Consider the following 16,074-nt stretch of genomic DNA (forward strand, 5'->3'; position numbering starts at 1 on the left):
ATACAATCATTCTCTGTTCTTCTTCTTCATGTTGTTGACTTCATAACCTTTTGCACATATACAATACTTGTTCTTCAAAGATTTTTCATATCAGTATCTTCAAATATTAAATAAAGAAAAGAAAGTCACATATTCAGATTATGCAATATACAAAAAGGGCAATTCAAATTGCATAGACAACCAAAATAATTCAATGGATTATCTACCTGTAATTGCACCACCACCTTCATAATAATGTACCATAAGTAATAAATCAGGGAAACACAAAATACAATAAATCATGTTCCTATGCATAATAATGTACTTGAAGTTGAAGAGTGATAATTGATAAATGATATTTGCAATCATGGAGTGCATAAGTATCGCATATTCCTCTTGAAAAATGAGTAAATATAGGATCCATATGAAAAAAAAATTAATTTTTTAATAATAGGCTCTACTATTTTTTAAAAAGAGTGTGCGGCACTTGTACATTTTATAACTGTATCTAACATTACTCATGAGCCAAGTCGAACTTTAGCTCGAGTTAAAGCTCAAACTTTGAGACGAACTCAGCTAGAATTATGGACTCGAGTCCAGTCGAAGCCCGTCAATGTATTAAGAGCATCTGCATCGGCTTCTTCAAACAATATTTCATCTTCAAATTTAACTAATTTTATCAATAGTTAGCCCACATTAAATTAGCCAAACCCATTTCATTTAAAATATGATTTACAGTAATTTCATCTTTTTTTTGAAAGATGAAAAGTGTTGTATGAAGTAAATGCATTGTTTATTAATTTCGGCTTCCTCTCTCCTGCGATTTTTTTCTATCTTTCTCTTCTTCTTCCTTCTTTCTCTCCTGGGTCTCCTTTCTTCTCTTCTTTCCTCTTTCTTCTTCTAAGTTTTTTTTTCCTCTCTCCTGCAACTAAAAAAGCTTCCATCTTTCTCTCCCGCGACTATTCTCTCCAACACGGCACTGCAACAATTTCTCTCCAACACGACAAGCAATAACATGGTAAAATTAAAAAACCTAACCTTGATTTTACTCTTAATTTTATTGTTTGGATTTGATTTTGTTGATGTTGTTTGAATTTGATTTTGTTTTCAGCAAGAGTTCTTCAATTTCTAGTTTTGATTTTAATACGATAGTGCTCAATTTCATTTATGTTTTCTAGTTTATAAAAAAATATAAAAATAATAAATAATAATATTTTATTATTATAAAGAGTGTAATAACTAATTCAATGTAGACTTCAAGTTTTGAATGATTAGCCAAAAATAAAAAAGCTACATATTAATTAAAATTTAAAGAATAGAATAGGTAATCCAATACTAATGCTCTAACTATTAAATGGCTTTTAAACTCACCCAAGACCAGCTCGAATACAACACTACTCATCAGGTTATTAACTCACGTGACAATACGACACGAATTGTAATCAATGTAATGTCAAATTAACGAGCTCATTGGGGACATTTAGGCTGGTCTCTGGTATCTAAGAAAGGCAAAGAATAGAAGGTGCCACTAGCCATACGTTCATTGCTTTCAGAGGCCAGAAATGAAACCATATAACAAACAAAGCTTAAAATCGCATATTGCCATAACATTGATGTCTGTAGAAAACTCAACTTTTTCATCATCATCTGAAACATTAGAGTAGTCAGTAGCCAACTGGCAGTTACAAGCCATTAACACATCCTAACGCCAATTAATTCCCCACGACTAGACAAAAAGCAGCCACTCAAAACGTCAGAATTACCTAGAAAAAGTAGTCACGTGTGTAGTAGTAGTAGTATCCATCCATCATAAGACAGTCCCCGGTACGTATGGATCAGCCACTTCTTTAAGGATCATATCATCAACATCGTCCACTCTGCCTACTAAGGCTTTCCACACAACCCATATAACCAGAGTATTATTCGGCATATTCTTTTGACTAGATAGATAAAGCAAAAGCCGTATCTGATGCAATACTAGTTATCTGGAATACATTTCCATATCAAATCAACAATCAAAACTTCAACCACAGGCTTGCCTTAATTTCGTGTGATTGCAAGGTTAAGTTTGCATCAGATTGGACATGAATTATTAGGCGATTCCTCTCACCTCCAGTTTGAGTTGTGGGAGAGGAAGAAACTGTAATCCGGATGGTTGACTTTCAATAGCCTCACCCAGTTGTCGGCAGCTCGCAATAGGGAATTGGCTTTCTGAGATTCATAAACTCCTTCCGGACTCCAATCAGAAGCTTTGAACTTGTAATAAGCAAGCCCAAAGATGGGCAATGAGAGCTTGACAGACAAGTCAGCACTGCGGATCTCCTTCGGCCTTGGACCACAAAAATTTAGCCCATCAGAGCCTGTAACTGCCCAAACAACACGATGACAGACTAGATTAGAATACACACAAACACAAAGGATTCACAACAGCCTCGTATTCATGAAAAAATACAGTACACGTCACTCCCAAACTTCATTAAGGTGTAATTAACAAATTTCATTAATTTATTAAGTTTGATATTATATGGATAAATGTTCTGATTTTCAAAGGTCAATTTTTATGGGCGTTACAGATGTGTTGAAAAAGGTTATTAAGGCCTAGATTACTCAAAAAGAGTTCAAGACAGCTTAGAAATCCTGGTTGAACAAGGATTTCCTTCTAAATAAAATTGCCACCTATTTTGTAGCTAGGAAACCCTAAAATCTAGGATTAATTTTCCTTGAAACTTGCTGGAAGATTTTCCTAGAGAAGTTAGAATTTGATGTATATTGCTATTATGTGATAAAAGAATGATTGGAGGCACTATAGTCCACCTTTGGAGCTTCCAGTTCTTATCAGTAGACTTAAACCCTAAGAATAGTGCACGCAAGTCACCCTATTGAAGGGCCCTTAGGATCGCCTAAACCCAAGTACATGCTGGAAAAATTCCAATACATGCATCTTATGGCATACACTATTAAGCTAAGGGGTTGAATGTAAAAAGCGGTAGCAAGTCCCTAGGCTCAAATCATTAAACCAATGTGACCTCTTTAGAGACTTAACCAAAGGAGTTTAGACCTATGTGGACTTGAGTTTAGCGCCCTAAAGAGCCTACACACAAACCGTATTGCATGCAACATTGGAAGCATGTCAAAGTTGGGCATGTAATCAGAACATCCGTGAACAGAGTTACAAAGCATATATAGAAAAGCCCGGGCATTATAAGTAAACGAGTAAAATCAGATACGAAGTGTTGAATTTGCAAGGACAAGGAAGCAAGGCATGTAATATGACAATGCCCTTCTCTTCAAAGCAAAAGGTTATGTTTACACGAGAATTTCAAAGGTATACATTGTAAAGTTAAGTATTCCTTGTAATCCCCTTTCGACGCACCTACTATATTACAGGTTATGAAAGTGAGGTTAGCATATGTTTTAACCCGGACCGGATGGTTGAGGTTGTTTAATCGGGCTTTACTTGGCAAATGGTTGTGGCGATATACCAAGGAACCAGAAGCCTTATGGAAGACTGTGATCGAGAGCAAATATGATGATCTAGGGGAGGGGTGGTGTACAAGAGAAGTTGGAGGAGCATCTGGAATGGGACTATGGAAACATATTAGAAGATGATGAGAGGTTTTCCATCGTTACACTAGATTGCAATTGGGGACAGGTTTCAAGATCAGATTTTGAAAGGATGCTTGGTGTAGTAACAGTGTTCTACTAGATCTGTTTCCGTCTCTTTTCTTGATTGCAAGCACCAAAGATGCCACAATGGCGAAGGTTATGGAAGTCTTAGGTAGGAACATTCACTGAAACATCAATTTAAACCGAGCGGCACAGGACTGGGAGATGGAGAGTTTTGTAGATTTTTATAGTCTCTTATATTCTGTTCGTCCAAATACCCAGCAGGAAGATGAGTTGTGGTGGCGTCCTGTAGGGAAAGGGGTGTTCTCTGTTCACTCTTTCTATAAGGTTCTCACACAAGTTCCAGAGATACAGTTTTCCTGGAGAAAGTTTTGGCGTCATAAGGCTCCTCCCAAAACCTCTTTCTTTGTGTGGACAGCGTCTTTGGGTAAAATTCTCACCACGGATAATCTAATAAAGAGGAGGATAATTATTGTAGATTGGTGTTATATGTGTAAAAGCGAGAGTGAGTCGGTGAATCATTTACTTTTACACTGTGAGATAGCCAAGACTATTTGGGACGAGGTGTTTAAAAGAATGGATTTAGCATGGGTTATGTCGGAAACAGTTTTGGATGTATTGGCGTGCTGGGCTTCAATTCGAGGGGTGAGACAGATCAAAGCAGTTTGGAAGATGATCCCTATCTGTATTATGTGGTATTTATCACAAGAACGCAATGAGAGGACTTTTGAAGACAGAGAGATCTTTGGAGGAGCCAAAATTGTTATTCTTTAGGACTTTTTGTACTTGGGCCATTGCTATAGACTTAAATGGCATGAACCTTCATGACTTCCTAGTTTCTAATATGCCTTCATAATTAGGGCATTTTTTTTTGTATCTTGACACTTGGTGATTTAATAAATTCTTGTTTTACTAATAAAAAAAAAAACAAATGTTTTAATGTCCTTGCCTCTACGATATGATATCGATTGCTTATGATATGAATATAACAATGTTATAAATATGTTGATGTTATGTAAGTTATGAGAAAGAAAAAGTACAACAATGAATGATTCTATCAATTTTGAAAGTTTTTCTTTTGGCCACATGATGATGCAAGGGTGCCAAAGCAAAAAGGGGAGAAGTGCAAGCCAGACTTGAAGAGGTTGAGAAGGTGTGGGTATTCCCTTGTGATACCCATATCCTAACCAATGTTCTGAATACCGTACCGGACGCTGTACCGATCAAGACACTCGAACGAAATATTTAGGTACCAGTACCGGTACCGGTACCGTTTCGGGATAGCATTTCGGGATAACATTTTGGGATAGTCGATATATAAATAAATTATATTCCAAAATAATAGTCTATATATAAATAAATTATATATAAATAAATTATATATAAATACATATATATAAATTATAAATAGTCTAGTCTGAATTGGGAGTAAAAAAATGAGCTTGTAGTTTGAAAAAATTAAAAAAAAAAAAAAATGAAGGCCGAAATACAGGCCAATACAGGCCGAAACGACAGGTATTTAGGCCGGTATGAAATACTGGTAGTACCTATACCGGCCTAGTGGCCAGTACGGTACGATTTTCACAACTTTGATCCTAACACAAGCTCCCCTTTTAGTCCCATGGGATTGACTAACCCGGTATAAATGGGGACGTCTACAGGTTAAGGGCAGTAGAGATTTGATCTATTGAATGACAGAATAAGTATTAATCACGTGGGCTGCTAAACTTTAAAAAAAAATACATGGGACGTTAAAATTTGTTTAGCTATGTGCGCGTGAGAGAGAGAGAGAGAGAGAGAGAGAGACCTTTGAAGGGTGTAGACAAAGAATGAAAGGTCAAGAAGCAGGCATCCAAATTCTGGAGTGTTGGACCTGTGGGTATCCTATATATTGGATACCTTCATAAAAAAAAAATTCGCGTTGTTAGTAAATAAGAAACTTGCATCAAACCAGAATTATTATAATATAACTTTTTGCTAAGTGAATCACAATATAATCACGCCATGAAAGACATACCATGACACAGAAATCCAACTTGAAGGTGATAGATCAGAGCTCTTGTATGTCCTCAGCTCTGGAAACCGAGATGCGAGAACTGAAATCTGTTGGATTAAAAAATGGTTGATGTATGTTACAAATACAGAAAAGTCATAAAAAAATAAAAATCTAGATTCTTAAGAAGATAATGGACTTGCCTTATCAGCCAAAGGTTCACGACCAAATGGTGGATCATGCTCCAAGTATTGAAACACAAGTTGACCTGAAGGGTTTCCATTCTCACTTTCGTCACTTGATGAGCTTTTATTTCTCACTGAAAGTCTTTTCAAACCCCGAATGTTTGCTTCTGTAATGTTCTGCTGACTCCAAGGCCCATGAACAACACTACTGGCTCCTCTTTCTGCTCCATAGTCACTATTGCTGTCACTACTTGACTCTCTGGATGACATGTCACTCTCCTCACCAGGTCTCCTGTCATAAGATAGAGATGAGCAGAAGGTCAGATGCAATAGTGCACCTACCAATGAATAGATCATTACGTGAAATGTAAAGTATTGCTGAATACAAGTATAAAGACAGTTTATAATTTACAGGAGACAACCACTAAGCTAAAACTGAAAGTGGTAAATGTAGAAAAAACAGCACCCAAAGCTTCAACAACACCAAGTTTCTCTCCAACAATTGGTCTATTCTTCAAGGAAAACAATAAGTCAAATTTGCATATCTAATTTATAGAAGATGGATCATCTTCAAACCCAAACTTGAATTCCTGAAAAATATCCTAAATCACTATACAGACACACCCAAAGCATAAATGCCCCCAATATCTGCAGATTAATCACTGTGACCTACCTTGCCAATCAAAATGAGGATTAATAATAACAATAATAAAACAGGACACAAAAATGACATCATCTAATGGCACATGGTTACGTGAATGCTTTCTTCCGTGTTTATAGGTCTATAAAGATTTTGCACTACATTTCCTCGTAATCAAATTTGTGTGTAACCGTTTCTCTCGGGGTCAAGCAACACTACATATCATGCATGGTTGCAATCCATTTTAATTGTGACCTTTCATAAACAAATGTTTATCTGATCTTTGAGGCCAACAAACTAAACTTACTTCCCAACAAAAGCATGGGGAAAATCTACTGTCTCTCTGCAAATACCATATAGGATTAACAACTTATTCAAGTTCAGCTTGACAGAACTTAAATTATAAAACAGCAGAGCACTGGAAATAGCTTTTGTACCATACAACAAAAAGCACTACATTCCAGTTCCCAGATGAAAAATCTAATGGAACAATGGCAGAGACAGCAGGAATATGTGCAACATAGAGGCAAAACCCATGCCTTGCACAAAATGAACCAATAGCAGATAAAAAGAAGCGTATGCACACACAAGTATTCTCAGAGCTTATAACTTTTCAACAACAAGAATGTTATTGGCATGAAATGTGTCTCATGAAGTGGCCTCAAGAGATCATATATGCCACCCAAAATCAAGTACAACAAAACCCAAAATCCTTTTGATGACGTTTACTAGTACTTTTTTTATTTAGATGCCTCCATCAGCATTTTTTTGTTCATTTCAATTATCATTGAAGATTCTTCCACACAAAAGCATTTAGATCAAGCCCCTCACAACCTAAATATAACAGAAGTAAAATAAAAAAAATACAAGAAGCACCAGAGATCCAAACAAGAACGTTGCATAACATGTGTATGTGGATATCTAAGATACCAGCATGTAATAAGCTTTGTATCACAAAATTGAGGATCCCTTAACTCATTAAAATATTCATTTAAACGAATTCCAGTCAATTAAAGTTGAATTTCATAATAGAACTCGAGTTAGAACTCTCCTCACCTTAGCCTTGGAGAGGGCTTTGTTGGGTCTATATACAGCTGAATTCCAGATAAGTATGGCACATAATATTGAATGACAGAGTCACTTCCATTCAACAGAAGAGGAACACCTGCTCCGTATGCGCTCCACTCCTTGAAAGACTCCCACAGATCCCCGAGCACAAAGTACGGATGCGACTCTGGCAAAGGATTTCTCCATCCTCTTATGCTCCTCTGATATTACCCCAAAAGAATTCCATTCATCAGAAGCAGTTGTAAGATGTAAAGTTCTAGTACTTGTCGAAAAGATAAAGCACTCCACTAGTAGATCGATCACTTATAATTTTGTTTTCAACTTATCAAAAAAAGAACATTAATTCCAATCCTACGAATCAGATATCCCGACTTCCATATTTAAATTAGGCTCAATTGAGTTGGGTTTTCATACAATTTCGGGTTTCTAAAGGACAAGGATAAACGAGGGCAAACGAAAGAAAAGGGGTTTTGATTAAGTTTCACCATTCAGAGCTTAATAAGTATAAATTTCTACAGAAAACATCAAGAAGAAATAAAGAAAAATCAAAATTTAAACGCCGTATTAATCACATTTCCCAAACTCTCTCAAAAAAAAAAAAAAAAAAGAGGCACAAAAACCCAGCAAGAAAAGAAGATAAATTAGGGTTTAGAAACCCTAAATTCCGACCCCTCTTTTAAAGTGAAAAATCACCTTGGGGAAATACTGAGCCGGCACCACCGGAGTAGTGTGCTCCAAGAACCGATCCAAATTCGTCGCGGAGTCGCTCGCTCCCAAACCCGACCCCGAAATCGAACAATCAGACTTCGTCGAAGAAAGCGACGCGCACTCATCCGAGGCGGTCCTCTTCTCCGACTCCACCGAAGAAGAACCAGCCCTGGACACCGAAGTGGACCTCTGATGCTTCTCTTGCCCTTGCAGTTGCTGCTGCTGCTGCTGCTGCTGTTGCCTTTGTCGCACGTGCGGCGGGTTATAGAACCGGTTCTCACCGCGGCTGCGAGCGATCGAGACTCCTCCGGAGGCTGACATTGTCGGCAGGCAACAGAAAACGCTACGGCTTCGTACAGTTAGCGAGAGAGAGAGAGAGAGAGAGAGAGAAGGGGGGTACGAGCGTTACACAGGAGAAGAATACGCTAGGGTTTATTTATTATTACTAGTATATTTTTTAATTGCATAAATATAAAAAAAAATATATATATATAAATGCGCAAAAACACAAAGTTGAAATTGGTGTGCGGGGAACAGAGAGCCAGGGCGTGTGGGTGCGGTGGTGGCTTCTTGATGGGAAAGAAAATGATATGGAAAAGGAAAACCAAAACGAAACAGGCGGATTGCAGGAAAATGCGAAGAGTCCAGAAAGTGTGTTCGTGTGTTTGGGTGTGTTTTGTGATATTTGGGTGCCGTATCCATCCATCCATCCATCCATCCTTTCATATAGGAATCTTCTTACTTGGGAAAGTGAAAGATTGTCGGGGGTTTAGATCGTGGAAGGCCTATGCTGATTGTATAGACTGACACAGATCAAAAACCCAAGCCCACATTGTTTTGCATTCTCCGAGGCCCCAATATCCCATTTTGTTTTTGGGGCCAAAAGGCCCAAAACTTAAGTGAATTGTGTCTCCTTTTTTAAATTTGGGGTGGATGTAGATCATGGATTTGTGTTTTTATCGGTTTTTCTAATAAACGCCTGAGTATGGCACAGATCCATTGTATGGATGACACGATTTACTTCAATTGATTTTCGAGACAAATATAGATTATGGTTGCCAATGGGCAATAGTAAGAGAAATATTTTAACTATAAAGAGATCTTATAAAAATAAAATATGTAAATTGACGATGCTTGATATGATACGTTAAATTATAAGTTACTTTTATTATAAAATATATCTAACATATCATATAAAATCATGTCAATTTATAAATTTATTTTTGTGAAATATCTTTACGATTGTAGCACTTCTCCAACAGTAAACCTAGGGCTGTTCAAAAAAGCTGCATGCTCGACCTGACCCGTTTGAAGTGTAAAAAGGGAACCGGTTATAACTGATACCCATTTGCTTTTTAACCGGGTAATATCCGATACCTGTTTTTAGCCGAAAAAGGCATCCAAAGGGCACACTCTCTCGATCCCTCGCAGATCTCACTCTCTCCCAATCCCTCAAAGCCAGTGCTGACTTTAGATCAATTCACGTAATGGTCTTCCCATTTACCCTCGCATGGAGGGTAGCTGCTCTCTCTCCCAAATAGCGGCCTCCTCTTCCTCTTTCACAACAGCTGAACCTCGCAAGACTAGCTCAGAAAGGCTGATATCGCCCTACCAACCAGCTTAATCGCAGGTAAATCCTAGTTTCCTTTACTAGCTCCAATCCTTTTCACCAATCGGACTCTAGTCTATAATTCACAAGTGAGGTCCTTGCTCAATGAGCATTTCTTGTTCGGCTTAACCCATTTTATGTATATGGGCCTTTTCGTTCTTAATTGGTATCCCGAAATTTGATTGTACAAACCTTTTGGATCTGTATGTACTAAGATTTCTTGATCTTTTGGTGAGCTTCTTCAGTTTGTTGGGTACTGTAGAGTTCCAGAGATAATGGGTATTTATCTATTTGGTCATTTCTTGAGAGTTCTGCGATAGCCGCTTTGATGGTGGTAAGGTTGATAATGGGTTTCGATTAATTGAGGAACCCTTGAAAAGAGCATGGAGTTATTCAGATTTTGATCCTATTTCGAAAGAAAAACCGAGAACTAATGTGGATGAAGCCGAGCACCAATGGGTTTTCTTGGATAATGTCAAGATTGATGCCAGGAGAGTTCTTGATGTTCTCGAGCAAGATGGCCGATATGAAATTGGCTCTAGACGAATTGTATATAAGGCTTTCGGGGCTTCTCGTCAAGGGAAGTTCTATTGGAGATTTTGCATAATGTACACCATATTTGTTCCTGCTTTGATTGTTATAAATTAAAAATAAATAAATAAATATATTAAATAATAATTATTATAATAATAATATGGGTCGGGTCGGAATACTTGTTTTTCGAGTATTTTCGGGTCGGGTATGGTATTCGGTTAATCGGTTAAACGGAATAGATCACGGTCAGGTTGGGTCGGGCCGGAGAACAACCCTATACTCCCTGTGATGGAGCGATGTACCATATGGTAGGTACGCCATAATGGTGATGTGGTGTGTATGGAGTGTATGTGGAGTGTACTCCGCGTAGCAGCGACACTCCGTGTGGTGTGTCGTAGAGATAAGGATGGTTACGTGATTGATGGGCGTGGAACGTGATGGATAGCGTCGGGAACTGTGAAACAGTGTACCGAAGTAGTTATGGCGTAACCTGTAGTCTGAAGTGACAGGTGTCACTGTGATGGACTTATGGCCAGAAATATGCGCAAAGTAGCGGAACACAGTAAACCTCACTACTTTCACACAAATTTAGAATTTTTATAAAAATCCAAATAAAAAAAAAACAACCAAAACTTTAATGATTTAAATGGATTCCACTGGTTTTACAAATTAATACCAAAAACATGCATCTCATTCTTTTCATTTTTGAGAAACTTATTCTGTGTTCTTCTTCTTTTTTTTTTTTTTTCATCAATTGGAGACAATAGAGTACATTGATCGCCCACGTTAGACATACAAAAATTTATGGGTATATATGGATGTAATAGATGAACTCATTTGCTCAATTGATATAAAATTATTATTCTTTAATTAATTATTAAGAAAAACATATTTTGCCCCACCGACAGTGAGGACTGAGGAGAGAACATGGGAATATTCTTTTATTTATTCTTGTGATATTTTTATAAATTATTGAATTTTAAATAAAAAATTATTTTATTTTCAAGTCAATATGGATCAGAGTATATTACCTATATTATTATTTAAATTATAAGATTTGATCTATAAAATTCGAATTTTAAAATTTATTTTCTTATTATTTATACAAATTAATTTGAGAATAGAATTTTACTTTATATAAAACTGCAAAGTGAAATTAAAAAAAAAAAAAAAAAAATCATTATGAAAACCAAAGGATAAGAATAGACGCGTCGCCAGCCATTGCTGAATGGCAAGTCAAGCTTGCTAGCTCCAAGTCTTTATTTTCGCATTAGATAGATGACTTTGAAAAACCTTAACAAAATAATATCAGTACTTCAAGATAGCCAGCTAGCAAGCGTGGACTGACTAGTTAGAGTATTCTAGAAGTTGAAGATCTTTTCGATTTTCTTTTTAATTTCTTTATTTATCAGTCTAACCTTTTGAGTTACTTTGGCCAAACCTTTCTTGCTTTCAGATTCTGCAATGTCTATTATATGTAGCTGTAAAAAAAAAAACTCACAAAGGGCACCGCCTCATGTGAAACATGGTCAAATGTATGACAATGATATCTTAATACAAGCAAGTAATTATGATTGTTCATCCGGATCGGGTTTCGGCCCAAAACAAATCTCTGGAACAAATTCGTGCCAGTACATACATAGAAAAATTCAGGTGCAACCGGTATCTTTTTTTTTTTTTTTTTTTTTTTAATGTTTTTTTGGTTCCTTTTAGCAACTAAATAGACATAAACTCAAAAGAAAAATACGTATTATATTCAATGAATTATCTATTTTATGAGTTTTTTAACTCTCTTCTCCACATTACTTTTTATTAGTGGTCAAGGAACATGTAAGCTTTGATTTAAAAAATTAAATAAATAGATTTTAAATATTGCATCAACATTTTTTTCATGAAAAAATATTCATAACATGTAGGTTTTGATTATTTAAAAAAAAAAAAAGGATGCAACTCGGAACCCAGGTTCTGAATTTTTAAAAACCGGTTTCAATCAAGGTTCCGGCCCGGATTTGACCCAGGCTAATCCGGTCCGGGTTTCAGCTTGATTTTGAAATCTGGGTTCTCGAGCCGAAATCTGGATGAACAATCCTATATATTATGTAAGTTTTTGAAATGAGGACAAAAGATTTGTAATTTGATAATGAATATCTAAATTTGGTACCCAGCAGGATGCTAAAACCTTTGGCATGTTTCATAGAGATTTTTTTGTGAAATATTCAGGAAGTAATTAAGATTATATAGAACAGCATTTGAATTCAAAATGGGGATGCATTATTTGAAGACAAGATGCTTTCTTTGACTAATTAAATTATAAATCATTTTCTTAGAAAATTATTGTTCTTGTCATGGTGGGAACAAAGAAAAAAAATAAATAAAGAGAATTGTTTGTTTGATTTGGACGGGTATAAATACCCAACTCCTGGTACTCAATTTTCACCAACGCAAAAACTCCCCAAACTCCTTTTCCTTTTACCACTTCCAAAGTCTCAGTTTTATTCATATCATGGGTGTTTTCACTTACGAGACTGAGAGCACCTCAGTGATCCCTCCAGCTAGGTTGTTCAAGGCCTTTGTTCTTGATGCTGATAACCTCATCCCAAAGGTTGTACCTCAGGCAGTCAAGAGCTCTGAAATCATTGAAGGAAATGGAGGTCCTGGAACCATCAAGAAGATCAACTTTGGCGAAGGTTAATTAGTTTCTAATCACCTAAGACTGCTTGATTAAAAAAGAAAAAGAAAAAGAAGCTTAAACTTGAATTTGGGTCGATTAATGTACTAAACGACAGCAACTTTGTTGTGTAAATGTTTTGCAGGGAGCCAGTACAAGTATGTGAAGCACAGGACCGATGCGATCGACGAAGCAAACTTCACATACGCCTACAGCGTGATTGAGGGAGATGCACTGGCAGACAAGATCGAGAAAATCTCGTACGAGACGAAGATAGTGGCATCCCACGAGGGAGGATCCATTTTGAAGAGCATCAGCCACTACCACAGCAAAGGCGACCACGAGATCAAGGAAGAAGACGTGAAGGATGGTAAAGAGAAAGCCTCAGGACTTTTCAAGGCAGTTGAGGGTTACCTGTTGGCACACCCTGATGCTTACAACTAATTAAATTCCATAAATCTGCGACTCTGCGAGTTGTTTAATTTGTGGCTTTCATTTCTTTCGAGCCAAAACTGCATGCTTTTGGGTTTGATAATAAAGAAGAAGTTTGCTCATCTACTGGTATTGATTATGATCTGTTATTTTGCTGTAAAACTCGGCTCACATACAAAATATATAATGAAAATCATCTTGTTGTACTTTTATATCTTATTCCCACATGATATTGGGCATTGAAGCTTTCCATTTTTTTTGGGCATCAAGTCTAGGAGATCAGTACCCAGTAGCACTATTCATTAGGAATGAGATTTTAAGATTAAATACTCGTTTAGCTAGCCGTGGACTAGTTGGTTAATTGGGAATGGATGATGATCGATCAGATGGACTAGTTGCATCCTTGCAATGATTAAGAATAATAATATATATGCATGTTGAGCAGCCTTCAATTCAAATCAGACGGAAAAAGGTTCAATCTAAAGCCAATGAGAACCGAAGGGATCAAGCAAATGGACATTGGAAGTCACGTGGGACGCGTGCCCCGTGGTTTTCTGACCGATTGCAAATATATTGGCCGGTGGCAGCCATAGTTGAAAGGATCGAACCCAAATTCATATAGGCCGTACCCAATTAGAAAATCTTCTTTTATCAAAAAGGCGGTGGGAGTCATATTGACAAACACCTCAAACATCTCTACCTTACTACACCAATATCATCATGATTTTAGACAGTACTCCTTACAATAATTGCTTCCCCTTTTAACTATAGAAACAGTGCATAATCTAATATAATCAACCCACTCTTCCATAGTCTTACATATATATGATGTGTGTTCCAAATTTGGCCTAACATTATATATAAATAGTCAACCAAATTCTGGGAAATTCATGCAAAATCTGACATGATCAGTGAATATTGGTGATATCCCCATTTGGGTAAATAAGAACGTGACCTCAAGTACTGAAGTCAGTTCAATATATTGACAACACACAATCAAGCAACAAACCCAACGGCTACAGAGTCTCGTAAGGAAAGCACGCAGCGCAACAAAGTCAGCCAAAGCAAGGAACTCAACAGCCCTACAAATCCTCTTAGGCTCGGTTTGGATAAAAAGTGTTTCATGTTATCTTATCTCATTTCATTATTATAATTTTTTTTGAATTTTTATATAAAATATAATAAATAATTTAACTTTTTCAAATTTTAAAATAATAATAATATTAATAAATAATATTTAAACAATATTTTTTTCAAAAAAAGTCTAGGGAGCAATTACTATTTGCATCAACCAGTTCACACACATGACGTGACCTAAACAAATTTAACAATTTCTCCCTAACCCCCTCACCCTGAAGCCCCATCTCAGTCACCCTCCATCTCACCACGCACCCCTCCCCCTCCATCTCAGTCCCCCTCCATCTCTGCCCTAACCCCTCCCCCTCCATCTCAATCCCGCATCCTTCTCCCTTCAATCAACGTTCACAAAATATTTTTTATCGATTTAATAGAATAATATAAAATAATAAATAATAAAAAAAATTACATTCCCATCGCCATGGTTGAAGCTCACAGCCTCTCTATCTCTCTCTCTAAAAATCGAAGTGAAAAAATGAGTATTTGAAATCCAAGATTCTTTATTTTTCTTTTTCTTTTTATTTTTTCTTTTGGTCTCCCTCTGTCTGTTCCTTGTGGTTGAAGTGAGGAATCCAGTGTTGTATTAAATCTGTGAAATGTGCGTTTAACGAGTTGACAGGGAGACAGTTTTATCGTCTGCTTCTCTCATTGATGAAGTTGATTCGTTGATGCGAGAGGATTCTCATGCTCTCTCTACTCCCTATCTCTGTTTTCACTCCCATTGTTTTCTTTTCCCAAAAGCTTTAAAAATTTTCTCATATAGGTACTTTTAAGTAAGTAAGTGCGTTTCTCCTATAAGAATTTTCAGCATTAATAGTAGTACATCTTCTTGCATAGAGAATCTGATGAAAGAGTGAAACAAAAAGAGCTTTCCCAATTCTTGCTTTTTCTCTGCTCTCTATCTCTCTCTCTAAGATCGTAAAATTATTTTTGAGCCATTAATATGGGGCGTTTTCAAAAAGGCAAAATGTTTCTTTTAAAGCATTAACAATAGTAAGCAAGTTTGTTTTGTGAAAAAATAGAAAAGAAATAAAAAATCCAAGAACATGTTAGATGCATATCTTCTTGCAGACCAATAATGAACCAAATACAGCTAAACGTGTAAGGGACACGTAAGGTGTGCTACGGATCAGCCGTGAACAATGACTAATCCGTAGCACAACTCTTTTTTTCAATTTTCATTTTAACTCATCTTATCTCAACTTACTATCCAAACAACAGTTTAAGGAAAGCACAAGGCTTGTTAAAGACCCAACGGCTACAAAAATACAAAATGCAACTACACAATCAAATCCGAATATGGCAATCACACAACCAAGTACAAAATCCAGTATATTTTGTAATTTGAAACTTTACTCTACATTCTGTAAATACCCATTTCTATATAAATCATATATGACTCTCGATATGCTCTCATAGTGTGTGAGACATTTTCACAAACATCTGATTTTCAATTGTCTTTACAATATAATACTCTTTCTTAATCATCTTGAA

The 16,074-nt window shown here is 36.5% G+C and overlaps 2 protein-coding genes and 1 long non-coding RNA gene across 4 annotated transcripts; 2 read left to right on the top strand and 1 right to left on the bottom strand.

The window, feature by feature from the left end:
- Positions 1-1,802: 1,802 nt before the first annotated feature.
- LOC108994801 lies at positions 1,803-8,889 on the bottom strand. Of its 2 annotated transcripts, none has more exons than XM_018970170.2 (6): positions 8,186-8,889; positions 7,481-7,692; positions 5,803-6,076; positions 5,624-5,709; positions 5,414-5,505; positions 1,803-2,339 (listed from the first exon to the last, which is right to left on the bottom strand). In XM_018970170.2, exons 1-6 carry the CDS (start codon positions 8,519-8,521, stop codon positions 2,086-2,088), a joined length of 1,254 nt encoding a protein of 417 aa, XP_018825715.1. In that variant the 5' UTR covers positions 8,522-8,889; the 3' UTR covers positions 1,803-2,085. The 2 variants fall into 2 exon arrangements, with proteins under 2 accessions (XP_018825715.1, XP_018825714.1); XM_018970169.2 differs by having other exon boundaries at positions 1,803-2,345.
- A 687-nt stretch (positions 8,890-9,576) lies between these two features.
- LOC108994747 lies at positions 9,577-10,435 on the top strand. The gene is made up of 2 exons (XR_001996752.2): positions 9,577-9,830; positions 10,055-10,435. It is a non-coding gene; the product is annotated as an uncharacterized LOC108994747 (long non-coding RNA).
- Positions 10,436-12,767: 2,332 nt separating this feature from the next.
- LOC108994843 (major allergen Pru av 1-like) lies at positions 12,768-13,655 on the top strand. Its single transcript, XM_018970232.2, has 2 exons — positions 12,768-13,030; positions 13,157-13,655. Exons 1-2 carry the CDS (start codon positions 12,847-12,849, stop codon positions 13,453-13,455), a joined length of 483 nt encoding a protein of 160 aa, XP_018825777.1. The 5' UTR covers positions 12,768-12,846; the 3' UTR covers positions 13,456-13,655.
- Positions 13,656-16,074: the final 2,419 nt, after the last annotated feature.

This window comes from Juglans regia, chromosome 12 (assembly GCF_001411555.2).
Source record: "Juglans regia cultivar Chandler chromosome 12, Walnut 2.0, whole genome shotgun sequence".
Classification (NCBI taxonomy): domain Eukaryota; kingdom Viridiplantae; phylum Streptophyta; class Magnoliopsida; order Fagales; family Juglandaceae; genus Juglans; species Juglans regia.